The following is a 25,328-nucleotide window of genomic DNA, read 5'->3' as shown; positions in this document are numbered from 1 at the left end:
ATGTGTGACACCCTCCCTGACATCCCCACCGGCTGACTCCCCGGGCCCCAGCCCCTCTCTACAAAGAGAGGGCATTGAGAAGGAAACACCCGCCAGGCACCCATCCCTGTCCCCCACGGGCACTCACCCGCCGGTAAACATCATCCCGGCTGCTCTCGCCCTTCTGCTGGACGCGCTCCTCCAGAAAGTAGATGCGCAGCTTGAGGCTGAAATTCTCCTTCTTGAGGTCATTGAGGTGCTGGGAGAGCGTGCGGTACCCGTTAGCCATGGCCAGCGCTCCATGGGGGGGGCATCCCGGCACCCCTCACATGGCGCCGCCGGGGACACGGACCAGAGTCCCTGCCCGCCCGCAGCTCCCGCCGCCGGCCCTGCTGCGGCCTCTTTCCTTTTTTTTTTTCACCTCCTGCAGCTATTTGAGGAATCGACGGAGCAGGGATGGCAGGGACAGGCGGGTGGTGAAACCCGAGCCCCGGGCGGCCCCCGCGCGCCTCAGTCAGGAGGACAGCGAGGGGGAGCGCAGTGCCCGAGGGGGGGGGGGTGCTGAGCCCCCTCTCCCCATCCCACCACTGCCTGCCCCACACCCCCCTCCTGCCCTCTGCACCCCACTGGTGTACCCAGGGGGTCTGGAATGTATTCTGCAAGCACCTGGCAGTGCTGAGGGGGTGCTGATTGTGCCATGGCGGGGGCCCAGCACTCCGTGGTCTCACCTGCTCGAAGTCCCGCAGGGTCTGTGTCTGGGCAAGGGGACCCATCTCCAGGTCCCGGAGGAGACACGTTTGCACCAAGGGGCCAGGCTGGGTCTGAGCACCCGGGGGGCCATGAGACCCCCCCGGCTCAGCCAGCATGAGGTCCTCATCGCCTTCACCCCACAGCCTGTCTTGGGAAGCTGGGAGGGAGCAAGAGCGAGCGGCAGTCAGATGAGAAAAGCAGCTGCTCCATGCACCGCCGGCCTCCGAGATGTCACCAGGAGGGACGCCAGGATGCCTCAGGGCCCAGCGAGCTGCTGGCCATCCCCTGGGGTGACACATGCTGCCGGGCTGCTGAGCACTGGCACATCACCCTTGAGGGGCACAAGAATGGGGTGTGTGGGGTAGGGGGAGGAGGTGTCTCAGGGTGTCTTACCTGCCATGCAGCTGGCTCCGGGGAGCACGGCTGGCCCGTTGCCACTGCAGGGGTCCCTGTGGAGAGGAGCACACGGCCGTGTCACACACAGCATCGGGGGTCAAACCCCCAGGACTTCTCACGCACCACCCAGCTGCTGTGTCAGAGAGGCCAGGGAGGGTGGTGGTGGATTTTACCAAAGGTTCTGCACAGTGGCTGCTGCGTCTTCCCCACCCTGGGAGGGTTGCAAGTGGCTGATGGGCACTGGGAAGGCGGCAAAGGCGAACTCCCTACATCAGGCAGTCACACAAAAGCCTGCCCAGGGTTGGGGGTGAACTCCAGGCAAGGCAAAAACCCTTGTGCATCCGTGAGGATGCATGGCAGGGTGGAGGTGCATGCCTGTGCATGCAGGCACAGGGGTCCGTGCACACATGGGAGTGCACGTGTGTGTGCCTGCAGCTGGGAGGCATCTGCTCTAAGTGCAAAGATGCAAGGCTCTGAGGGCTGTGCAGATGGCGGTCCCCCTTAGGAGCACTTTGGCCCCATTAGCAGCCCTGGCAGGGCCAGCTGAGCCCCCACAGCAGACCCCCGCCACCCTGAGGAGGGGGTCTGGGTGCTGGCAGCAAGCAGGGGATGCCTCAGGCAGGGCTAGCCCCCACCACTCTGCGAGGGGCCCCATGCCTCCATGCTATCACAGCTCACCAGCTCCCCACCGCAGCCACAATCAGGTTTATTTTCAGCTGAGAAGTGTGAGTCATTTCATGATTTAAAAGAAAGAGAAAAAAACCCCACCAACCCACAAATAAAAAACCCCAGATTTTTTTCCCTTGAAAAAAAAAAAAAGAGTGTTTATTTTCTAATCTCAGCATGACAGCCTTTTACTGGAGTACCATAAGCAGGGACGTGGGCACTTGTCCCCAGCGCCATGGTGGACACAGTGCCCTGCCCACATTCACAAGGTTGAGCCCCAGTGGCCGGGCAGGGCCAGCATGTTTCTGTGGCACAGACAATGGTAGTGGCCCTGGGGCCATGTCCCCAGAGCTGGGCACACCACACCAGCACCTTGCAGGCAGGTGACACAGCACTGCCGGCCTGGGAGGGAGCAGGGGGACGTGGCCACAGGGTGCCACAGCCCCTGCAGCAACAACCCACCACGAGAGGAAACTGAGGCACAGTGGCTTTAAACACACCAGCACCAGCCAGGCCTGGCCCTGTGCCCTGCCAGGCACCATAACCAGCATGACACTCAGAAGCACAGTACCCAGGGGCACAGTACCCAGAGGTGTGGTACCCAGAGGTACATCAGCCAGAAGCACAACACCTGAGGAGACCCAATAACCAGAGGCACAATATCCAGGGAGCCATGATCACTGGAGGCATGACACCCCAGGAGGAGTGATACCCAGGGGTGCAGTACCCACAGATTAAAACATACAAGAAGCAACAATACCCGGACTCAAGATGCACAAGGACACACAATACTCAAGGAAGCACAGTACCTAGCAGCACGATATCTCAAGTCATGATATCTCAGGAGACACAATACCCAAAGAACCACAACACCCACATGACATCCAAGGAGACACGACACCCAGAAGCATAATACCTGGGGACACAGCAATCAAGGAGGCAGGACAGCCTAATGCCTGATACCCAAGGATTCGTGATACCCAGAGGCACAGTATCCACAGAGACACAGTACGATACCCAAGGAGGTGTGATACCAGGGGGTGCAACACCAGAGGAGGTGCAGTACCAGAGGAAGCACAACACCTGAGGAGATGCAACACCCAAAGGGGTGATACCCAGACAGGAGGCCACAACCTCTGCGGCTCCAGTGCCATGGGGGCTCCTCAGAGCCATCCTGAGGTAGGGCCAGCCCAGCATCATGGCTGGCTGTGGGCTCTGGGGTGAGTGAGCAGAGCACCCCGTTTCTTGCAGACCAGCCAGCATTCCGCAACTCCAGCACTGGGAGCCCCATGCTGGGCCACAGAGACGCTGGGACCAGCAGGAGCCCCGGGCTCTGCCATGGCCACGGCCGGCTGGGCGGGATGGGGGCTCCCCCCTCCCGGTCCCTGTGCCCAACACTGGGAATTTGTTTGCTGCGAAGGGGGAGGGCTGCCACGGTGCTGCCGGGGCTGCAGGGAGGACAAGAGCCCTTTCATGTCGGCCATGCCACCCCGGGAGTTGGAGCAGAGCTGCCGGCACGGCACAGAGCCGGAGGGGGGCACAGCCCTGGGGCTGCCCACCCTCCGGGCAACACTTCCCACCCAATGTACCTTCAAGCCCTGGCACGAGGGGTGCCACGTAGGCCTGACTCAGAGCACCCGCTGACTCACAGCACCTCCGTGGCATTGCAGCAGGGCTAGCAGCGCTGCTTGCCAGCACGGGCACTCCGAGGTGCCGTCTGGGAGAGGGGAGAATGCAGGGGTGGCTGCCAGGGCCACAGCATGTGGGCAGTGTGAGAGTGGCCACTGCCCCATGGGAGAGCATCCCCAACCTCCCAGCACCCCGAGATGACCACTCACCTTTTCCTGCTGCCAGATTGCGTCCTACAGATGGACAGACAGAGGGATGGATGACAGCCCCCAGCCCCCTGCTCAGCCAGAGCCACTCTGGGTGCCAGCAACTGTCTCCGGGCTGGCAGAGGCTCTGTGGCAAAGGCCAAGGCGAGCACGGCAGCTCGGTGCCGGGGCCGGGATGCTGAGTGTGGCACAGCCTGCCTCCCCACTGACTCGTCGGCACAAATGTTTCAGCAAGGGCTGAGTGCTGCCCCTGGGGAGGTGGAGCCGAGGACAGCCGGCCACAACCGTGGTGGCCGCCTGCGTGCTGGGGCATGTGTGCACGGCACAGGGCACATGGCACAGGACACAGGACACACGGCACAGCCAACCACCACACACGGGGCATGGTAACAAGGTCTCCATTGATCACGGCAGGACGGGGGGAGCCAGGGGCTGGCGTTACCCACATTCCTGGCAAGGACGGTTCCCAGCGCTGTACTGCACGCGTGGCAGCCGGCACGGCTCCCAGGGCCTGGAGGCTCGGGCTGGGTGCTGGGACTAACGGTCTGTCCAGCAGCTCAGGCTGGAATTGGGGATGGACAGAACCAAGGGAAGAGCAGGGAGGATGCAAACAGGACTGAGGAGACAGGGCGAGCCAAACTCACCATGCCAGTCCCCCACACCACAGCCCTTCCCGCAGGGCCACCCTTGGCCCACAGCCTCCCAGCACACTCCACCTGCCCAGCACCCTGAGCAGAGCAGGCCCAGCGTGGGGCCCAGCGAGCCACCAGGCCGGCTGGAAGCAGGGTGTCCCACAGCCCCGCTGCCGGTGCCAACCCACGGGAGCCCAGCAGCAGGCAGGGGACACCTACGGCCCGAGAAGGATGGGGCTTGGGACAGGCAGTGTCCGGCCCCACACAGCCCCGAGGGCGTACACCTGCATCCCCGCCGCATCTCGGCCACACCGATGCAGGTTGGTACCTGGGCCTCAACCCGCCACGGCATCACCACAGCCCAGGGCGGGCACACGCAGTCCCCACGGGTGTCCCGGGCACACGCAGTCCCCACGGGTGTCCCGGGAACACGGACATCCCGACCCGCATCACTCACGGCCACACGCACCCACGGACGACACACGCACGCACGGACACGCTCCTCACCTCCGCCGCGGGGCTCGCATCCTGCCCGCCGGGCACCAGGCCGGGCACCGCCGCCCCGGCGGCCCCGGGCGGCCCCGGGCCGAGCCGGCGGGTCTCCGCAGGCGCTACCGGGCCGCCCCAGCGTGCGCCGGGGAGGCGGCTCTGCGGCACCGGCCGGCTCCGCCCGCTGCTGCACACCCTCCTCCTCCTCCTCCTCCTCCTGCTCCTCCCTGCCTCCATCCTTCGTCCATCCCTGCCTCCCTCCATCCTTCCTTCCTTCACTCCCTCCCCTCTGACCCTTCATCCTTTCTTTCCAGCGCCCTCCCTCCTCTCCCCTCTCCATCCCCCCCTCGCTCCCTCTCTCCATCCCCCCCACCGTCGTCATCCCGGTCCCCCCGCCCAGCAGCCAGCCTGTCCCGGCTGACACAGCCATCCCCAGTGCCTCTGGGCTGAGCCCCAATCCTTTCCCACCTCTCAGTACCCCAGGAACAATCCCTGATTCCTCTCTGCCCCCCCAAAAAAAGTTCCCCCAACCTCCCAGTCACCCCAAAAGACCCCCAAATAGGCAAGGTCTCCCATGGCATCCCCAACCATCCATCCTGACACCCCCTGTCATGCCCTACCACCTTGGTCTTCTTTGGATGCCTCCATCTCAACCTGATACCCCCCCCCCATCCCCTTTGTCACCCCCAGAATCCCAGGAGCCCCCTGGGCACCCTTCCAGCCCCACAACACCCTCGCTTGCTATCTAATCTTCTATGACTTCTCAGTCCCCCACTGGGACATCCCTATCACTCTCGATCCCCCTTGGCCCCACCACCACCCTAACCCCCATGAACACCCACATCCTAACATAACACCCCCAATCTCCCCCCCCCCTTGCCTCTCCTTTGCCACTCCTTATCCCAACCCCAATAACACCAGTCCCCTTTGACACCTCTAATTCCTTTCCCTGCTGGATATCCCAGTCCCAGTGCTGCCCCTGCCCTCTCCCCCAGCCACATCCAGCCCGCAGGGACCCCCCCTACTGTTTCCCCATTACCTGGCCCCTCTCTCCTCCCACAGTCCCTCGGGGAGCTGTCCCCCATGGCCCGCTACACCTGCCACCAAGCAGATCTCATCCAGGCCCCCGGTGCTAATGGTGTCAGCAACGGGGTGCCGTGTCCCCATAACCCCCACACTCCATCCAGGTCATGGCTCATCAGCCACCAGGTCCCCCAGGCACCCATCCCACTGGCCCTGCCAGCTTTGGGATCTCCTCCAGCCTGAGGGGCCCATCCTCGAGCCACAGGCAGGGACCAGATTGAAGTCTCTCCGTCTGGCTCCCTTGGAGGGGCAGGAGTCGGGGGACACGCCTGCGGGCACCGCCACCCCGCCAGCACCCCCCGCGCCAGAGCAGGTCCGCAGCGAGGGATGAGGTACCGGGGTGCCGTGGGGCTGTGCCTCCGGCGCTGCTCCCCAGGAGAGGGCACCCGCCGGCCGGGAAAAGCCGGGAAATACGACACCACAGCAGCGGTGGCTTGGCCACGCGTGGCCTCCGCACAGGAGGGCCATAGGCGGGGGAGAGGGGCCACGGAGGTGCAGGGAGGCGTCGGGCAAACCCAGGTGGTGCGGGCACGGGGAGCAGGGCACTGGGATGCCGGGTCGGCGGGCACCTTGAGCAAGGTCTTAATGGTTAACAGAGGCCAAGGCCGGCGGCAGGGCTGTGTCAAGGCTGTGGGGCCGTGGAACCGTGTCCCAACCATGGCACATCCCGCAGTGTGGGTGCCCCCAGCCCATGCCACGCGCAAGGCTGTGGAGAGGGAGCTCTGACCCGGTCCCCGACTCACACAGCCCCGCCGAGGGGCCGTTTCAGGACCTCACTGCAGATTTCACCAGCTGCTGCCCTTGACCGCATCTCTCACCCTGTGTTGGCTGACCCTGGACTTTCCCTGCTCTGGCGTCACGGTTGTTCCCTGGCTGTGGTTGCAGTGTATGTAGCAGCAGGGTATAGGCAGTGCCAGGGTGGACATCGCACCGAGGTATACACAGTGCTGGGGTGTACATAGTACTGGGGTCTCACAGCTAGGCTGCGCTGCCCATGGTGAGGGTGGCTGTCCCAACCACCTCCCGGCTGCTGGGGCAGGTCCCTCCCTTGGGCTCTGCTGGGTTTAACAGCCCCTGGGCCACCTCAGGGGCAGTTTGGTCCAGCCCTGCTGCTTGGGGCATGCACCAGGATGGGGAAGGGCTCAGTCCCATCAGGACCCTGCCTGGGAGCACTGTGTCCCTGCTGCCCACTCCTAGCACACAGGAGGTGGTAGGCGAGACAGGACCAGATCCTGACTCCCCCAAGGGCAGCACCTAGGGTCTGCCTGGCCTGGGTGTGCTGTGAGGGTTTGGCTCCATGGCGAGGCTCATCCATCCCTCACCATCCACCATGCTGGGCTGTGCCCGGCCCCAGGGGGTCCCCATGCCATTCCCTCTCAGGGGCCAGCACGTTGACCCCATGAGGTCACTGGACGCAGCCACATGGCTCTTGCCCCACGGAGGGTGTTTGCTGGGCGGCTCCCACGCACGCCGCGTCATTGGGAGCTGGTGGCCGGGGCTGGCCCTGTGCCCCTGGCCCTTTATCGGGGGCATTGCTCAACAGCGGGTGCGATGTTGGGCGCGGGCAGGGGCCATGGCACTGCCTCACCCCTGGGGGATCCGGGGAGCCCCCATTTCTGGATGGGCTGGAGGGGCATGGCCGGCCTTGCCATGGGTTGGGGGCCGGGATGCTCCCCCTGCCAGCGGCACCCCAGCTTTGTGGGGAGTCACCTGCAACCACCGTGGCTGCCGCCACCATTCCCCTCCCGCCTCGCTGTGCTGTGCGGGGCAGGGACACTGAGAGGGACACTGAGGCACGGCCGCCGTGCGCGGAGGTGGGGACACTCTGACCCCCGCTCCCCTCGGCTTCGTGGCTCCCCGGCTCGGGGGTAGCGAGATCCTGGCGGGGCACCCCCTTGCTGAGGGGCTGCTGGGGAGCCCGGCACAGCCCCGGCCCCTCTCCCTTCCTCCTCCGCCTCCCTCCCTCCCCCCCGGGGACGGGGGGGCGCCGGGCGGGCTGGGGCGGGGAGGGGAAGGGAAGGAGGTGGGATTATGCAGCCGCGACCCAATGAGCCCGAAAAACGTGCCCCGCTCGCAGCCCTTTTAGAGCGGCGGACTGGAGGCAGCAGCCTCCGGGCGGCTTGAGGAGGGAGCCTCGTCCCGTCCCGTCCCGTCCCGTCCTGTGCCGTGCCGTGCCGTCCCGTCCCGTCCCGTCCCGTCCCGTCCCGTCCCGCCATGGCGCTGGGGAGGCTGCAGAAGGTGCTGATCAGCGACAGCCTGGACCCCTGCTGCCGGGAGATCCTGCAGGCCGGCGGCCTCCGGGTGCAGGAGAAGCCCGGGCTGAGCAAGGAGGAGCTGCTGCGGGAGATCCGGGTGAGCGCGTCGCGGCCGGGCTGCCCCCACGGCCGGGGGCGGGCGCGGGTGGGGGCGCAGCGGCGGGCCGGCGATCCCGGGTGGCAGCCGAGCCCCCTCGGCGGCGGGGCCGGTCCCCGCCTCCCGTCTGATGCAAGAGCCCGGCCAGTTTCGCACGGCGGGTCCCAGCCCCCGGCAGCGGCTGTCCCCAACCCGCCACCCCCCCGGGGCCGCCGGCCCCCGTCCCAGCCGCCGTGTCTGTGTGTCCCCCACCCAGGACTGCGATGGGCTCATCGTCCGCTCGGCCACCAAAGTCACGGCCGACGTGCTGGAGGCGGCGGAGAGGCTGCAGGTGGTGGGCAGAGCGGGCACCGGCGTGGACAACGTGGACGTGGAGGCGGCCACCAGGAAGGGTGTCCTGGTCATGAAGTAAGAGTGAGAGCGTGGGGACATCCCTGTCCGTGCTCCTGGGGAGACAGGGGAGGCTCCAGCTGGGCACCCTCCCCACCCACGGTACCACCCTGCGGGCCTCCATCCTCCCGGGGTGCAGAGCCCCCTCAGGCCAGGGGCGACCCACCAGTGACACCACTCTCCATCCCCAGCACACCCACTGGCAACAGCCTCAGCGCCGCCGAGCTCACCTGCGGGATGATCCTGTGCCTGGCCAGGTGAGCGTGGGGCAGGATGGGGGGATGGGACGTGAACCCCACAGCCCCCCACCCCCACCCTGACCACCGCCTCCCTTTGCAGGCAGATCCCGCAGGCAGCTGCCTCCATGAAGGAGGGCAAGTGGGACCGTAAGAAGGTAGGAGGAGGTGGGTGCAGCACCCCGAGCAGAACAGGGTGGCGGGTGCCTGTGTAGGGCGCGCTCGCTCACTCTCCGCCTTACACCCTAGTACATGGGCATGGAGCTCAACGGGAAGACGCTGGGTGTGCTGGGGCTGGGCCGCATTGGCAGGGAGGTCGCTACCCGCATGCAGGCTTTTGGCATGAAGGTAAGAAGCCAGGGCCGGGAGGAGGGATGGGGAGCATGAAACCCCCTGGCCTGGCCATGAGCGCCGTGCCAAGCTGCAGGAGCGAGTGCCCACTCTCCCTCAGACCATAGGCTACGACCCCATCATCACCCCCGAAACCTCGGCCGCCTTTGGCGTGGAGCAGCTGCCACTGGAGGAGATCTGGCCCCGCTGTGACTTCATCACAGTGCACACACCACTGCTGGCCTCCACCATGGGTACGGGGCGGGCACTGGCATGGAGGGTGGTTGGGGGACCGGGGCCAGCCCCCCACTGCTCACAGCACTCCCTCTGCAGGGCTCCTGAACGACAGCACCTTTGCCAAGTGCCGCCGCGGTGTGCAGGTGGTGAACTGCGCCCGCGGCGGCATCGTGGACGAGGGCGCGCTGCTGCGGGCACTGCGGTCGGGGCAGTGTGGCGGGGCCGCCCTCGACGTCTTCACACAGGTGAGCGGGGCCACAGGGAACCCCCACGCCTGGCTTTGGCTCAGCGTCACCTTAACTCTGCCCAAGCCAGGCCAGGGCAGCCTGTCAAACCCTGTGGGACTGGGACTGGGCAGAGCCCTGCCCCAGCTCCCCTCCTTGCGAGGGAGGAGGGGGTAAATGCTCCCCCCAGACTCCCGGGTGGGTGCCAGGGGCTGATGGCAGGATGGGGCTGTGTTGGCAGGAGCCGCCGAAGGACCGCGACCTGGTGAACCACCCCAATGTCATCTGCTGCCCACACCTGGGCGCCAGCACACAGGAGGCACAGAGCCGCTGTGGCAAGGAGATCGCCATGCAGATCGTGGACATGGCCACGGGGAAGGGGCTGGCTGGCACAGTGAGTCCCCCTGCCAGGCACCTGACCTCTGAGCCTCAGTTTCCCCATCTGTAGAGCATGGATGTGTTGGGAGCAACCCTGTGTGCTCGCTGGTGGGTTCCCATCGCATGTCCTGCTCTTCCTCACAGGTCAACGGGCAGGCTCTCAGCAAGGCTTTTGCACCGCAGACCAAGCCCTGGATTGCCCTGGCCAGGGCCCTGGGCTCGGTGCTACGCACAGTGGGCAAGCAAGTGCAGGGCAGCATGCAGGTCTGCACCCAAGGTGAGGCAGGCAGGCTGTGCCCCGAGTCTGGGACCCCGATGGGTGGGCAGCACAGTGGGGTGTGGGGGGATCTACTGGGCTGGTTGGATGGGAGGAGGGATGGGAGGGTGGCCAGGAGAAGGGATGGACAGGAGGGTGGTTGATGGTGGAATGGGAGGAGGAGGGGACGTGGAGGTATGGATGGGTGGATGCATGGGCGGGTGGAAGATGGGAGTAGGGATGGGTGTGTGGATGGGTGGGTGGCTGCTCAAGTACAGGGCTGACCCCTCTGCTGCTGGCTCATCCACCTTCTGCCTCCTGCCTGTGCCCCAGGGACACCTCTGCGGGAGGCCGGGAGCTACCTGACACCCGCCGTGGCTGCAGGCATGCTGGCTGGAGGGCCACAGAAGGACGTGACCCTGGTGAACGCCCTGCTGCTGGCCCAGGAGGCGGGGCTGAAGGTGCATGGACACCCAGGGCTCCGCACCTCAGGCTGGCACACCCAGGCCCCATCCTTCCTGGGGTTGCCCTGTGGTGCTAATGCAGCGCTCAGGCTGGCGGCCATTCCCTGGGGTGACCTCTGAGGACACCCCTTCCCCACACCCTGACACGTGCAGGACCTGGGCACTGAGTGGCTTCATCTCTCCGGCAGGTCACAACCACCCATGGCGATGTGGCCCCCGAGCCCGATGGCAGCACCAGCCTGCTGCAGGTGTCCCTGCAGGGCACCCCACACCGGGTGACCGGGACAGTGCAGGGCAGCACCCCAGTGCTGCGGGAGATCAATGGGGCCACCTTCAAGCAGCCAGCTCCGCTGAGTGGCCCCATCCTCATCTACAAAGCCAAAGCCTCCGAGCCCAGCGCACTGCCCGTGCTCACGGGTGAGCTCCCTGAGGGGCTATGTGGAGAAAAGGAATTGGAGTGGAGGGGGAAGAAACACCATCGAGGATGTTTGAGGGGCACTGGGGTGGGCAGAGCCCTGCTACCCGGCGGGTGCTGGGGTGGTGGGTCAGCCTGAGGCCCCTAACACCTCTCCTCCTTTCCAGGACTGCTGGGGAAGGCGGGGGTCCAGCTCCAGTCCTACCACAGCTCCAGCACCGTGGCAGGGGAGCAGTGGAGTGTCATGGGTCTCTCAGCCCCCCTGTCTGACCTCAGCGAGCTGAAACCACGAGTCATGGAGGTCTTCCAGCTCCACCTCTAAACCCTGACCACCAGCAAGGACTCTCCCCATGGCCACAGCATCTAGACCCCCCCTCCTCCGGGGGAGCATTGCACTCGGCTGCCCCCAGCACCCATGCTGGGCTTGGCGTGGCCCCATGCTCAATAAAGGGTCCGGGAGGAGAGAGCATGTGATACCTTGTCTCTGTGGTCCCTTGTCCTCAGCCCCAAAGCTCCTGCAGGCTCTGTCCCTCCTGCCCCCAGCCCCTCCTGCCCTGCCAGCCCCGCTTCTGTTTGCTGAAGGGTGCAAAGGTCTCTGTGGCTGCTGTGGCGCTGCCAAGGTCCTGTCCAGCCACGGTCCCGTGCTGGGACATGGCCCAGAGAGCAGGCAGCGCTCCAAGCAGGGCTGAGCCCTCCCGTGACCCCCACATCGCCTGCTCCCTCCTGCCTGCTGGGAATTGCCTCCTGGGCAATTTTCACTTTTGGGAATGTTTCACTTTGCTGGCATCACTGGGAAAATGGCATCTCACCACCCCCAGACTGAAAACCGAGACGAGAGAGCTGGAGTTTGTTTGGCTCCCCCAAAACATTGGGGCATGCTCCCATCCTGGTGAAATGGGGTACCAAGGCTCATGTTCAGTAGTGGCCATATCTGGAAAAATCCCATCAGGGGCTGTGATCCAGCCCCAGCGTGGCTGAGGGAAGAGTCCCCAGAGTGGGAGAGAACTACTTGCAACCAGGAGCCAGAGCTGGGCTGCTGCACCCTCTCATCTGTGCCTTTATTCCCCTGTGCTCCCCATGTTGGAGCAGAAAATGCCACTGTCTCCACCAGCTCCAGGGCCTGAGCCATACAAGGTGTGGTTTCCTGCAGAGGCCAGTCCTGGATTTGGGGGTGAGCCGGGATGCTGGCAGGGAGGAGAGCATCCCCCCACCCGGGGCTCACCCCTCCTGTCCCGCCTAGAAGGGCTTCCTGGCATATTCCCGGCGGTACTTGGCATCCACCCGTGTCAGGTACCAGGTGCCAGGGAAGAGATCCGCCTGGGAGCCGTGGGGAGCGTGGTCGGCTGCGGGGAGAGGGCAGCGATGCTCAGCAGGGCCGTGGGGTGCCAGCAGGTGGGTGTTGCATCCCTTCAGCCCCACTCACCCAAGTGATGGGTCTCCTCCCGCCGCTTCATGATCTCGGCAAAGTCCTGCGGGGCCACACGCTTGCGGGCATCCAGGCGAGCCGGCAGGTCGGCCAGGCTGGAGACCAGCTTGTCCAGGGGTGAGCCTGGTGGCGGGCACCCCCCGGGTGAGACGGCACCACTCGCGGCCCCAGCCCCGCAGTCCCATGCTGCCCTCCCCTCCCAGCCCCCCTCTCCCGTGGGGCTCACCCGGGGCCGCATCCTGTGAGACACGGAGGGAGAACATGCTGGCGGCCAGCCCTGAGCCGTAGGAGAAGGCGCCGATCCGGGAGCCAGCCAGGTCCCGCGCTGAGGACCTGCAGCGAGGGGTTAGGGAGGTTAGAGGAGGTTTGGGGCTGGGATACAGGGCTGCCTCCTGTCCCCTTCGCAGGCAGGGGCGTCCTGGGACTCAGGGTCGCATTGCCGAGGGTGTGTAGCCTCAGTGGTGTTGGGGAGCCCCAGAATGAGACTTTTGTCCTCCCCAGTGCCTGGCTATTCCCACGGCTCCTTCACTGCAGGGTCAGCCATTCTGCCAGGCATGGCAACAGGGTTTTCATCCTCCCGGTGCCGACAGAAGGGCTTTATGCGCTGGCCCAGCTCCAGAGAGCTGGTATGAAAAGGCTGTCAGGGAGACGGCACGGCGCGGGTTGCATCCACACTGGGGGTTATATGCAGTGAAATTGTTAGGTCTCTGCTGGGAGGGATGAGTGCTTGGTGCCTGCCCCCTGAGACAGCCCAGCCAGATTCTGCCCTCCCCAAAATGACATGCGCACACATCCCCAGACAGCTTTTTGGGGGACTCACTGCGCCAGAAGGGAGGCCAGGCAGCCATACATGGACGGTGTGTACATGTTGCCATTGCGGGAGGAGAGGAGCAGGGAGGGCTTGGTCTTCTGGTTGAAGATCTCCTGGCTGGCTGCCTGGAACGCCTTCTCCACCTCCTTACTTGTGTAGGTGTCCTCCAGCTTCACACCACTGCCCAGAGAGAGGCTGGCTCAAACCCCACACCAGCACATCCCTGGCTGGGATGGGGGACATGGCATGGGGACCCACCGAAAAGACTGCAGCCCCTTGTAAAGGCCGGCGGCCGTGTCAGGGTTGGGGGTGGCCAAGAAGTCGTTGAGCAGCAGCCGCCCCACTGACTTCTGCACCAGCTTGCAAAAGGGTGTGTGGAAGATGATGAACTTGAAGTCATCGAGGGTGAAGGGCCGCTGGACACCGGCTGGAAGGCAATGTGAGGCTGTCAGGACCCGGTGGGGTGGCAGGGGCACCCCGAGGGTGCTGCCGCTTACCCTGCTGCCACTGGCTCTCTGCTTTCCGGCGGTACACGGCGTAGCAGCGGTCCAGTGCCCGCAGGTAGCACTGGATGGAGAGCTGCCCATCCACCACTGGGTACTCAGAGGCCAGGTCCGGTTTGTAGAAGTCGTAGGCGTGCTCCATGTGGGTTCCCCGCAGGCCTGGGTGCACAGGGAGAGCCAGGTGTTGGGGAGCATTGGAGGGTCATGGCCAGATGGCAAGCACACATGGGTGCTGCCAGCCACGCCAGCCCCCAGCACCCTGGGTTACTCCGTGGTGCCCACAGGGATGTGCCCAACTGGGATCCTGGGGTACCCAGCATCAGGCAGCCACCGAGGCTGGCAGAACCGGTGCTGCTGGAGCTGAGACATGGATGTATGGCCTCCAGGGAGAGTACCCATTATCTCATCATCCCCAGGGCCTCAGGACACTGACCTCTCTCCAGAACCAGCGGGGCGTTGGGTCCCACTAGCATGGCAATGGCACCGGCACCTCCTGTGGGCCGCGCGTTCCCTGTGGCGTACACAGCGATGTCCCCGCACACCACCACGGCGTAGCGACCTGAGGTAGGATGAAGGGGTCGGCAGGGCCATCAGTGGGTAGGAGCCTCCATCCTGTGGCCCTCATGTACTCCCATTCCCATGCTGCCAGGTGTCACGGCCAAGGTAGGTAGGAAACAGGGGTGATGGAGAGCCTGGAGGGGCAGCAGCTCCCTTTGAGGATTGCTGGAGCATCTTCGGGTTTCAGGCCACCTCCTGCCTCCTTTCCCCATCCCATGGTACCCACCCAACAACCAGTTCCCCCATCCCCACAGCACAGTCCCTGCCTGCACCCACCGTCCCAGGCACTGGACTCCACCCAGGCAGCCGCGTTGAAGAGCGAGGCTGTGCCCCCATAGCAGGCGTTGGTGGTGTCAATGCCCTCCACGTCAGTGTTGCCCGAGTCATGGAAGAGCTGCATAAGGACGGTCTTGACAGCCTTGGACTTGTCGACGACAGTCTCAGTGCCCACCTCGAGGCGGCCGATGGCATCCCAGGAGAGGCGCCCGCGCTCCACCAGCCGCTGCACCACCGTCAGGCACAGGGAGTTGATGTCCTCGTGGGCAGCACAGAAGCCCATCTGCTGCTGGCCCAAGCCCCGTGTGTACTTGCCGGCCTCCACACCATCGTATCGCTCCAGCTCCTCCTGCTCTACATACTGGGCAGGGAAGTACACCTCCAGTGCCAGGATGCCCACGTCCTTGGGCCAGGCGCCTGTCCCGGCAGCGCTGGAGAGGCTGCAGGGCAGAGGGAGCGGTGACGGTCCTGCGGCAGCCCCAAGCCTTGGGGGTAGTTGTTGGCCCCAGGGGATGCCACCAGCAAGCAACCCAGCCCATGAGCACCCCAAATCCCTGCTGGTTCTGTGTGCCCGGCAGTGCTGTGGGGAGGAGGGAGAGCATCCCATTCCCTAGAAAAGCTTGAGAGCACTGCCAGCTTCCCAACCCGCCCCCCCCCCCCATTATGCCTCCACTCCACCCAATACGCATGGGTGCTCACCATGCCTTCTGCACAGCCATGGGGTGCTGGGCCCCCCGGGGTACCTGCTCCGGCCCCGGCGTTGTCCGCCGAGCCCCCCAGCAGCGTGTGGCGCGGCCAACCAAGCGCAGCATCTTCGCCCCAGCCACTGCACAAAATGGAGGGACGGACAGCAGGATGGACAGTGGGACGGACAACAGGATGGGCCTTGCATGGTGCTTTTATAAACTGCGTTGGCGGCACGGCACAGCCCTCCCAGCCCTTATCAGCATTCTGGACCCCAGCGCTCAAAGGTCACCGAGCACCAGCCAACGTGACAGAGACAGCAGAGCAAGCACTGGCTTTGGAAGGGGGGAACTTGCAAGATGCCTTGTGCCCCAGAGCCTGAGGACACACTTGGCTGGAGCTGGGGCTGAGCAGCAGGACCGGCTCTCCCACAGCCCTGGCTCCCCATGCCGTGGATCAGCAGCAGCCCCAGTGCCCATGGCACGCCAGCACGGCTGTGGTCACCATGTGGTGTGTGAGGTGCTCTGTGGCCTCCCTGACTGCCCCCGCACTCCTGGGGAGAGAGCAGATGGTGGCTGGGGCTTTGGTGCTGGCACCATCTGTGCCGTCCAGGACATGGTCTACCTCCGTCATGTGTCACAGCTCCAGGGGGGTAAAAAACCCATGAGCTGGGTGGGGGCAGAGCCATCTTCAAAACAGCAGAACAAACAGCCACGTGATGCCTGTGACAACACTGCGGTGACACAAGAAGGGACCTTTGGTCCCAGTGCTGCTGTCAACATGGCCATGGGGCAGCATCACAGCCCCTGGACCCCTGCAGAGCTGTCTGCACCCGGGGGGGCGGGATCATCTGTCCCCATGCCTGCACGCCCACGACAGCTGCCATCCCCACCTACATCTGTGCCCAGGTCTCCTTCATGCCTGCACCCTGGGGACACTGCTGTCCCTGCTACCTGCACCCCAGGACACCTGCCCCATTTGGCACCAGAGGACTGGGGATGAGCCAACATGAGTGCCTGGGCCAGGAGAGCCACCAGCCCTGCGGCTCCCGGGGACTCACCCCCGGATGGATCTACTGGCACTGGCAGCACCAGAGCCCCTGGAAACTCAGGAGCTGCAGCAGCACCTGCCTCCCCCTTGCCCTGACCAGCCAGGGCTTTGGACCAGCACCAAGCTTGCACAGGACTTGCATGCTTCTTTTTATATAGATGTATTTTTAGGAGTTGGGGGGAGAGGAGCATTGCCAGCAAGGGACAAGCATCGCAGGCGCAGGGTCCCCCATGGGCCCAGGGGCTGCGCTTAGCGCAAGGGGGTGAACTTGCAGATGTAGTGATGCTGCTGGGCGCAGTCGGTGCTGGACCACACGGTGAAGCCTGCCAGAGAGATGGCCGGGGGATTGGTGGGGGCCACGGCGAGGACAGGGGCACCAGCTCTGCCCACCGCAGCCCCGAATGGGACCCAGAGGAGGGGGGAGATGCCAGCCAAGACTGAGTGCTGGGGTGGATGCAGGGTCCAGGTACTCACCACTGAGGTGGGTCAGGATGCCACAGTTCCCCCCATGGGCACCGTTCCCAGCCAGCCCACTGGTGCTGCTGTACTTGTCCCCACTCGCCCACTGCCAGGCCCGGCTCTGTGGGGAGAGGGGGGTCAGAGGCATGGGTCCGCTGCTCCCTGCCCCCCCCCCCAGCCACCCCCCACCTCACCTCATGCGCGTAGCGGAGGCCAATCCAGACAGGCTGTATGCGCTGGTAGTAGGAAATGACTTTCCGGAGCGTGGCCGCCTCCCGGGGCTCTTCCACCCAGGCCAGGTGGGCACTGGCGTGGCTGGCCTGGCACTGCCTCTGTGGGGATAACGGTCAGTACTGGGGCATCCCTGGGAGATGGGGGATCCCCGGCTGCCTGTGTGCCCCCATGGGCTTACCTCAGCCTCATCCCAGCTCCGGAGCTGACGGAAGTACCTGAAGCAGCTGAGCTTGTAGTAAGACCAGCCCTTGGGGCAGTAATCTATGTACCTGGCACCTGTGGAGGGAGAGCCGCGGGGAGGGATGGGGGACAGCCGGCATTGCCAGCCGGAGAGAAGCCTGGCTCCCTCCTGGCCCTGCTGCGAAAGCGGCTGCCCCCCGAGTTGTGTGACTCACCAGCCGGCCGCAGGAGCCCCACACAGCCCAGCAGCAGGAGGGTGAGCCTGGCTGCCGCCACCATCCTCCTTGCTCCCAGAAGTGTCTCCTGTAAAAGTTTGGGGGGTCACACCAGCTCCCTCCAGGAGAGGGGATTCCGCCTGTGCCCAGAGTGTGCAAACCCGCCCTGCTATGGACTGAATCTGTCCCCTTTCAGCTGGCTGGAGGGGATGGCAGCCCCGGGGGCTGTGCCTCCCTCTCCCCTCCCCGGCACAAGCCACTTCAGTGTGCCTGAACCCCATCCCCCAGGCATACCGTGACGTCCCCAGCCCACACTGGCAGCGGGGTGTCCTGTCCCCACCAGTCCCATCCTCAGTGGGAAGCATCTGGGTGAGCCAAGCTGCTGTGGGGACATGGGGAGAGCGCTGCCGCAGGCACAGGTCAAGGAGACCCCAGCCCTGCCCTAGCGTCAGGCAGCAGCAGCAATGGCACAGGCAGGGCTGGGGACGGTAGGACTGCAGGGGTGATGTGCACAGTATCATTTTCAATCCCCAAGCTCATAGCACTGCCAGACCCAGGCTGGGGAGGAAAATTGGCCACATCAGCACAGTTCCCCTTTATCTGGACTAATCCCTGGGCACCAGAACACCGATTTGCAGACTCAGCTCGTCTTCCCCTCAAAGAAGCAGTGACAAAAGTCAATGCGGGGCTGAAAATTGCATTGTTGCAGCCTGCCCCATCCAGCAAGGGCAGCGCTCAGCTTCCCTGGGAGCTGCCAGGGCCGGGGCCAGCTCCTGCTTGCCCACAAATCGCCTCGGAGCACACCGAAGCCCCAGCTGCCCCGCGAGGGTCCCCTTCCTCACCTGCTCTCTGGAGATCAGGAGGAATAACGGCTTCTTGTGGGTCGCTGGGAGAGGAGAGGAGCTGCCCTTTATAGCCCAGTGCTCACCAGCATCAGTGTTTGCCCAGCTCAGGTGATTCCCACCATTAAAATCTTACTGCTGACTCCCCTCCATCCCCCCCACTTTGCTGGAAAGCTGCCCAGATCTCCGCTCTGTTTGCATTCAACGTTTCTCTAGAAAAGACAGGAAGAACCTCTCCTAGTTGGTCAATAAACCCCCTGCAATTAGTGTTAATTAATAACACAAACACAGAGATAACCTCGCGGCAGAGTGCAGCCTGGCACCAGGCAGGGATGCCCTCTGGCCCAACCCCGGCTGGCCCGGGGGCTGGCAGGGGTGAGCCCCGGGGGAGGCCACCCCAATCCCGGCCGGAGCATCCCTGAGGCGAGCGGCGGGGCTGTGGGTACCACCTGCCGGCCTTGCCCGAGTCCCCGGCCGAGGGGTGGCAGCGGGCGGGGCCCCACGCCCTGCCCATCTCCGCCATGCGTCACCCACACACCGCCCTTGTTTGAACTGCCTGGGGATATTTGTCAGCAGGATGCAGGACGCGGGGACATGGGAACAGCCTGCGGCCGAGGGGCTGGCGGGCACCATCAGATAGCGGCGGCGGTGCCCGGCCCCCCCGCCCGGAGGTGACGCAGGGCTTTGTCAGCCTGCGTCCCTCCCGGAGGAGGGGGCAGGCCCCGCAGCCCCCCACCGCGCCTGCCCCGCGCGGGGTGCCTGCAGCCCCGGCCCTGGGGAGGCTGCTGCTGGCACGGAGCCCCAGAGCGGGGCTGCGCCCGGCCCCCGCAGCCGGAGCCCTCCAGCACCATCAGGTCCTTGCTCGCCAGCTTGGGGTGTCCCTCGCACCCCTGGGAGGGGGCCGAAGCCCATCTACCCAACTGCTGTGACCGTGCGGGCTACTAACACACTGAAGCAGCTTTGTGAGCTCTTCCCGCTGGCTGTCCCCTGGCCTCCTGCAAAGCTGCCAGCCCCTGCCCTGCCGCTGCCAGCTACAGGCCGTGCCCGGCGACCCCTCCCGCAGCCCTCCCCAAGGCACTCGGAGGAGGCAGCTGCCTGCGGAGGGCCCAGCGCTGAGACGAGCCTTGCTTCCCCTAGCAGGGAGGCCTCGTAGCTGGCTTACTTCTCCAGAGGTTACTTCTGGCTGCCAGGCTCAAGCCATGACCCCCAGGGATCTCCCACGGCCCCTTTGTGGTATTTACCGAAACACGCAGCCCGTGAGTGCTGCTATGCCCACGCCAGCGCGCAGAGGCAGGTCTGGCTTTTGCCCCGGGCAGGGAGGAGGATCAGACCCTTTGCCCACACAGCCAGGATATGGCTGCTGCTGCTTCCCAACACCTCTCAAGACTCGGCACCCTTTAGGATCTAAGGGGTAAAGCCTTCTCATGTCCAAACACAGCTGCTGCCTGCTATCTTTTCTCCTGAAACAACCTTACAGATATCGGCCACTCCACTAGCAGGGAAACCCTTCAAGCACAGCAACTCCTCAGAAGACAGGATTTCACCCTTGTTTTATAAAAACCCAGGAAAATGTTCCCCAAAGGAGCCTGAGACTAATCCATTACTCCTTCGTTAGATAAAGGATGCCCCAGCTCCCTGTCTGGCTGGTTCAATTAGGCTTATTTGGATGCAACACAACAAGTTTTCACAAGCCCCTCGTCATCCCAGTCAGGGGGAGAGGCATGCGCTGTCCCCGAGGAGACAGCTTCAAGTCCCAGCAGTTTCAAGTCCCAGCCTGAGCGCTGGCAAACTCGATGCAGCTGTGCCGGAGACACAGCAGAGCTTGCGAAACTTCGGCACAGATGTGCAACCTGTGGGAGAACGTGAATGAAAGCCTCCCGGAGGCTTGTACTTGCCAAGCTGGCTCTACTAGAAGATAAAGGAGCTGTGCTGTTTGAATATTAAGCCCTTAAAATGCCCCCAGCAGCTTTATCCCTGATAGGCATCATAATTCAGCTACAGGCTCCAACTGAGTCCACAGAAAGAGCTGGAAACCTGCCAGGTGAGCACTACCGGAGCCCAAGGCTTCAGTGACACCTCCCTGCTCAAAATACAGGAAGGCAGCCATTGTCAATTTATTCTCTAATTGTTCAAGACAAAACTTTTCAAGTCTGAAAACAGCACGGAGGAGCCGCGACTCCCTGTTTCAGAGGCTGGAGAATTGCACATCTTCATGCATCAGCTGCCAAACCAAAGCCAGGGAGGCAGCCTCAGCTCTGGGTACGAGGGTGCTCCTCCCAGTTGGAAGAATAGGGAACAGCCCAGGGAATCAAGCAGGACCTGAAACGGTGAGTGTGTCCGCAGCTCCAGTAGCCACTGCCTGACCCACGCTTGTTCACAACTTTTCTAAAAGCCACACAAAAGCTCCAGCCCTTCTCCAGCTCCCAGACTCCCAGGTAAGAGAGAGCTCTTACTCAAAGCATCTCAAAAAGGCCCCATCCCAGTCCCTCCCCATCCTTCCCAGTATGCCCAGCTGCTTGGCTGCTGGTTACTGTCCCCTTCTCAGCTAACCGAGACCCAGAATAACTCCTGCTACATCCCAGCTAGGCTGCTTCCAGCCCCCAAGCACAGGTCCCTTGGATGGAGCTAAGTGGTGGGGTTCCTGTGCTGCTGAGCCACAGGACAGAGAGCACCCTTAATCCCCAAAAACTCTCTCCTGACATGGACTGTGGAGGTCCTAACGAGCTCACCCTTGCCAGGGGTCTGAACAGCTACTGAACACTCACAATTCATTTATAATCCTGTGGCTGTGCCACGATAGCCAGGAAGACAAACGAAAACAGCAGCACACAGATGCCGGGCACATACTCTTTATTCTGGGGATAAAAATTGCTTATACATTTTGCAGCAACTATTTTCATAAAAGACTTTTATAAAAAATGTAAAAATAAGCAAATATTTTCCATTATTAATATAGGAAAATGCTGCTGTGTGAATGGTTACTCTACAACTTATGAGATAAAATATCACCTTAAGGAGATATTATCTTTACAATAGTTTAAAAAAAAAAAAAGGCAGAGGGCCATCGTATTAACACGCCAGGCACAAAACTGGCTTCATTCCACAGAAATCACTCATCTTGTAAAAGGTAGCCACATATATAAAAAGGCACTTGGTTATTTGGGGCTAACGAGGAAAAGCCCTTTTTTTCTTTAGCATCGATGTAGCAATACTTCATTATTTGCAGTGAAACATGTACCTGGACAGACCTCCAGGAGCCTGCAGGCTCCTGCCCTGGAGATCTGAGTCGGTTGCAGCTAAACTTCACAGGACACACTGCAGCGAGCGTGCCGGGGAACGTTGTGTGCGTCATAAAAAGCAGTAACTTCAGAATGAAAAACTTCAGCCCAAAACGACGGCCCCGGGAACCAGCACCTCCTGAGGCCCTGCCTTCATGTACCATTGAGTTGAATCAAAAGAAAAAGCTTTTACTCTTGATTAGAATGGGAAGAAACATCAGAGAGAATACTGTACATGGTAGGATGCTGAATGGCTGCTGCTCGGAGGGGAGTGGCCTTCTCTGTCCTTTGGCGGCAGCCGACAGCCCCAATCTCTTTGGAACGTGTGTCTGCAGGATTCCCCCAAGAGGTAGGAGCAAACCATCCCCAGAAATGTTCACTTCAGCTGCTGACTGGTTCAGAGCCCTTCAGGGAATCACTACTCTTTCGGACAAAGCAGAAAGAGCATCTGTTTGTCTAAGCTCAGCGACAGCTGGCTTCTGTAACTCCAAAAATATTGGGGGAGCTGCAGTACAAATGGCACTACCGTCCCACAGAGCACGTGGGGCACCTCAGTTGGGAAATCTCGATACAGGCTGAAGCCAAGAGCAGAGGACAGCCCCAAACCTGTTAAGCAAACTGCATTAGACAGTGGTTTCCGAGCTATTTGGTCTGCTACTTGCGCCCAGCTCCTGGCTTCAGGCACGCCGCTGCTGCTAGAAGCCTGCTGGGGAGTCAGTGCTGCAGCCTCCTTGGTGGGAGGGGAAGACGAGGCAGCCCTGGAGCAAAAGGGACACTTTTCAAAGGGCTGGATGCCGTTCCTGACGCAGAAGGACACACACTGCCAACATGTAACGACGTCCTTGACACTTCTTGATAATACCATAAAGAGGCAGCATATGGTATCTGGAAGACAGGACACACAGCCACCCTTGGATGGAGGGGAGGGGAGTACTGTGCAAGAACGCTGGGAGCTTGTGTTACCAGGTTTTGAAACACTCATGCTCATCCTAAGAGCTTCCCAAAAGGCCTTCAGAGGTTGCAGGGCATCTCTTCTGTCACGGGAGCCCACGAAGGTGGTAAGGTGGTCACGGACACACCTGACAGGACGGGGGCACAGGGAGGGTAGTGTGTCAAAATGGTCAGGTGTGTCTCAGAAAGACATACAACACAGGAGAGATGTGCCTACAGGCCACCACGGGGGGAAGACCAGGTCAGACTAGCGTTTTCAGAAGGTGGGGGGGGGAACCCAACAAAAAAACCTAAGAGAAGACTATATGTATATATAATCTCATAATACCTGGGGCTCAGGCAGTGAGAATGCTAAGGGGTGTTAGTGGGTCTGCTGAAGACAAAGACTCTTGAGGAATGGGTGAAGCTGCGTGACAGAAGGTGTCACTTGACCTGCATGTGTTTTGGAAAGTCCGGCTTGCTTGCTGAGCAACAGTGGCTGAGGGAAGGAGGGGTCTAGGAATGTGGGTGCAGCTCTAAGCTGTGTCAAGACAAGGCAACTTGAACTCGAAGAGAACTAGTAGAAGGTGCTTCAGAGAGAGGTTACATGGGTAACAGGAGTAACAAAATAAGGATACAAAGCTGGGTTTGGCTAAATTTCTGGAGAAAGGACCATGAGATGCATTAAGCTGAAGAGCTGTCTCCCCAAAGAAATGGTGGAACATATTTAAAAGCAGACTGGAGAATCCAGTGCAGACAGCAATCACACCCAAGGTGCATGGGAGTTGGTTAGAAGTGACCCAACTGGTCTTCTCCATCACCAGCTTCTACAGTTCTCTGTTTAGCATAAAAGCATACAAGACTACAGCGACCACAGTCCCTCCAAGGAAAGAACAGCCTGGGCTCATTAAGACTCTTGGATACTAAAATGGTTCTTCATTTCTGTCCTGGAAGACCTTCATGAGTTCTGGAGTCCGCTTTAATTGGGCTTCACCTTGGCCAACCTTCAGGCATACACCTGCATGTTGTTCCGCTGCTGCTCTGTCATGTGAGCGGCCGCCGGCCCGCGCTGGTTGTTACTGGGACTGGTTGCCACATCGGACCAGTCAGAGGCAGAGTGTGGGGAGGAGCTTGACCACTGGTCTGGAGATTCGGGCGACGGAGTCAGGTATGGGTGCTCCCCTTGTAAGTGCCGGTTGTGGCTAGGAGTCCGTTCTGTAGCCGAGGAGTAGCAGCTGTGCTGTGACGGAGGCGTGGGGTACTTCCCCATCGAGCTCTGAAACTGGTGGTAGGCCGGGAGGACCGTCTGAGCCACCTGCCCGTCCTGCTGAGGGATGGCAGCCATGGAGAAGGAGGCGCTGGGCAGCTGAGCTATATCTGGTATCTGGTACATGGAGCTAAGAGGACCAGCCATGTTCTGAGCGCAGTTTGACTGGGTCTGCTGCGGCAGTGCTTGCTGGTTTATGCCACCCTTGGGAACCAGCTGGAAAGTCATGATAGGGGGCAGAGACTCCCTGGACACTCCCATGTGCTTGGCATCTGCTTGAACCAAACCGCTCTGCTGAGAAACACTGGGGTGCGAATGCATCACCTGCGGCACCATGCCGAACATCTCATTGTACTGGGACTCGTTCACCTCCATACGGTTCATCCACTCGGTAGAAATGTTGGCTGGCCGAAGCCTGCCAAGCCCGCTATTGGGAGGGGTGGTTCTGTGCTGCGAAAGCAGCTGGCTGACAGATGGAAGCACCGTGCTGGATCCACGTCCTAAGGGCTGCATCTCATGGAGGTTGGAGAAGGACATCGTGTGCGCTGCCTGCACAGCTGGAGCAGTCAGCAGTGAGCTGGGCGACGAATGTAACACCCCTGGTGACGGCATCACAGGAGACGATGTTGGCTCGGAGGCAAAAGCATGGGGTGATTCTAGGGAATCAACTGGTGACAGGGTCACTGAGCTCTCTGAAAACTGCCCTTTGCTCTCACTGAGGGACTTCTTCCTTCTCCTCTTTGCATCTTTGGTGAGGTTTGTGGGCATGATGCCTTTGGCATTCGGTTTTCGTGACTTCTTGCTTAATGAAGCATGCTTCAGGTTGAGGAAGGACCTATTTGGGCCACAAATGACCGGAGAGAGGGCAGAGCTCAGCATGGCACCAGGGTGCCCAGCGGGGCTGTGCGCCACATTGTACTCGTTGAGAAGCTGCACTATGTCATGGTGCATGCGGTCCTGGGCCACATCTCGGGGCAGGCGGTCCATGTGGTCTGTGATGTCTCGATTGGCAAAATGGTCCAACAAGATTTTTGCTGCTTCAAAACTGCCTTCCCGAGCAGCAAGGAAGAGTGGTGTCTCTTCCTGAAAACACAGAGAATAAGTATTTTAGTGGCTTCACTGTGGGGGGACTGACTTACAGCTAACAATCCCTTAATGGTGCAGCAACACCTGGAAGCAGTGTTTAATGCAGTGTGACAAATGTCTCCAAGAACAACCCACCCTGAGAGATGCCCATTGTAAAAAGAAGATTACAGGAGATTATTTCAGACATGGCAGTGGAGCACACAGGCTAAACTATCCCACCAGGAAGTGGAAAGGTACAAAGGACTAAACCAGCCCAGTAAAGAACTGCAGCTTGTTGGTAGCTCTAAAGTCCACTGAGCAATACAATAATCCAAAGAAGAAACCCTAGGCAGAGGAAGGAAATCAAGGACTAAGACACAGCAAACACTAACGGTGAAGCTCCAGGAGGTCTGCACAGTGCAGACTGTCCCTCAAACA

General features: G+C 61.9%; 5 protein-coding genes across 6 annotated transcripts in view; 1 reads left to right on the top strand and 4 right to left on the bottom strand.

Annotated features, from left to right (window-relative positions):
* The window catches only part of PDE4DIP (phosphodiesterase 4D interacting protein), a 34,304-nt gene extending 29,413 nt beyond the window's left edge, over positions 1-4,891 (bottom strand). The window contains exons 1-4 of one of the 2 annotated variants that reach the window (XM_074906828.1): positions 4,766-4,891; positions 1,123-1,178; positions 708-886; positions 128-238 (exon numbers count right to left, since the gene is read on the bottom strand). In XM_074906828.1, coding sequence (XP_074762929.1) covers positions 128-238; positions 708-886; positions 1,123-1,178; positions 4,766-4,785 — 366 coding nt within the window. In that variant the 5' untranslated portion in view covers positions 4,786-4,891. Of the gene's footprint in view, positions 1-127; positions 368-707; positions 887-1,122; positions 1,179-4,765 lie in introns of those variants that run through there. The other variant, XM_074906829.1, reaches the window with a different exon arrangement.
* Positions 4,892-7,913: 3,022 nt separating this feature from the next.
* On the top strand, positions 7,914-11,581 carry PHGDH (phosphoglycerate dehydrogenase). The gene is made up of 12 exons (XM_074908247.1): positions 7,914-8,182; positions 8,439-8,590; positions 8,764-8,829; positions 8,912-8,966; positions 9,058-9,156; positions 9,260-9,392; positions 9,472-9,620; positions 9,841-9,993; positions 10,122-10,254; positions 10,567-10,694; positions 10,886-11,114; positions 11,280-11,581. The coding sequence occupies exons 1-12, from the start codon at positions 8,045-8,047 to the stop codon at positions 11,432-11,434; spliced, it is 1,590 nt and encodes a 529-aa protein (XP_074764348.1). The 5' UTR covers positions 7,914-8,044; the 3' UTR covers positions 11,435-11,581.
* Positions 11,582-12,163: 582 nt separating this feature from the next.
* Positions 12,164-15,498, bottom strand: HMGCS2 (3-hydroxy-3-methylglutaryl-CoA synthase 2). Its single transcript, XM_074908246.1, has 9 exons — positions 15,386-15,498; positions 14,687-15,126; positions 14,286-14,411; positions 13,847-14,011; positions 13,608-13,776; positions 13,359-13,529; positions 12,765-12,871; positions 12,536-12,661; positions 12,164-12,455 (listed from the first exon to the last, which is right to left on the bottom strand). The coding sequence occupies exons 1-9, from the start codon at positions 15,496-15,498 to the stop codon at positions 12,349-12,351; spliced, it is 1,524 nt and encodes a 507-aa protein (XP_074764347.1). The 3' UTR covers positions 12,164-12,348.
* A 1,171-nt stretch (positions 15,499-16,669) lies between these two features.
* Positions 16,670-18,425, bottom strand: REG4 (regenerating family member 4). Its single transcript, XM_074908245.1, has 6 exons — positions 18,351-18,425; positions 17,509-17,596; positions 17,292-17,389; positions 17,074-17,211; positions 16,895-17,000; positions 16,670-16,743 (listed from the first exon to the last, which is right to left on the bottom strand). The coding sequence occupies exons 2-6, from the start codon at positions 17,570-17,572 to the stop codon at positions 16,670-16,672; spliced, it is 480 nt and encodes a 159-aa protein (XP_074764346.1). The 5' UTR covers positions 17,573-17,596; positions 18,351-18,425.
* A 2,758-nt stretch (positions 18,426-21,183) lies between these two features.
* Positions 21,184-25,328, bottom strand: part of NOTCH2 (notch receptor 2) — an 86,776-nt gene continuing 82,631 nt past the window's right edge. Inside the window, exon 33 of the mRNA XM_074906822.1 lies at positions 21,184-24,908. Coding sequence (XP_074762923.1) covers positions 23,565-24,908 — 1,344 coding nt within the window. The 3' untranslated portion in view covers positions 21,184-23,564. The remainder of the gene's footprint in view (positions 24,909-25,328) is intronic.

This window comes from Athene noctua, chromosome 5, assembly GCF_965140245.1.
Source record: "Athene noctua chromosome 5, bAthNoc1.hap1.1, whole genome shotgun sequence".
Lineage (NCBI taxonomy): Eukaryota > Metazoa > Chordata > Aves > Strigiformes > Strigidae > Athene > Athene noctua.
Note: the sequence above shows the minus strand (reverse complement) of the source record. Positions and strands in the feature narration are given on the sequence as shown.

What these genes read in the sequence shown, in the direction of transcription:
- PHGDH (XM_074908247.1), top strand. Translation starts at nt 8,045, where the DNA reads ATGGCGCTGGGGAGGCTGCAGAAGGTGCTGATCAGCGACAGCCTGGAC. An exon ending in ATGATCCTGTGCCTGGCCAG is followed by an intron (nt 8,830 to 8,911) that starts GTGAGCGTGGGG and finishes CTCCCTTTGCAG; the next exon opens with GCAGATCCCGCAGGCAGCTG. An exon ending in CCCAGGAGGCGGGGCTGAAG is followed by an intron (nt 10,695 to 10,885) that starts GTGCATGGACAC and finishes TCTCTCCGGCAG; the next exon opens with GTCACAACCACCCATGGCGA.
- HMGCS2 (XM_074908246.1), bottom strand. Translation starts at nt 15,498, where the DNA reads ATGCTGCGCTTGGTTGGCCGCGCCACACGCTGCTGGGGGGCTCGGCGG. An exon ending in CCCGCTGGTTCTGGAGAGAG is followed by an intron (nt 14,012 to 14,285) that starts GTCAGTGTCCTG and finishes CTGTGCACCCAG; the next exon opens with GCCTGCGGGGAACCCACATG. An exon ending in CTCACAGGATGCGGCCCCGG is followed by an intron (nt 12,662 to 12,764) that starts GTGAGCCCCACG and finishes GCCCGCCACCAG; the next exon opens with GCTCACCCCTGGACAAGCTG.
- REG4 (XM_074908245.1), bottom strand. Translation starts at nt 17,572, where the DNA reads ATGGTGGCGGCAGCCAGGCTCACCCTCCTGCTGCTGGGCTGTGTGGGG. An exon ending in GGAGCTGGGATGAGGCTGAG is followed by an intron (nt 17,212 to 17,291) that starts GTAAGCCCATGG and finishes TTATCCCCACAG; the next exon opens with AGGCAGTGCCAGGCCAGCCA. An exon ending in CATCCTGACCCACCTCAGTG is followed by an intron (nt 16,744 to 16,894) that starts GTGAGTACCTGG and finishes TCTCTCTGGCAG; the next exon opens with GCTTCACCGTGTGGTCCAGC.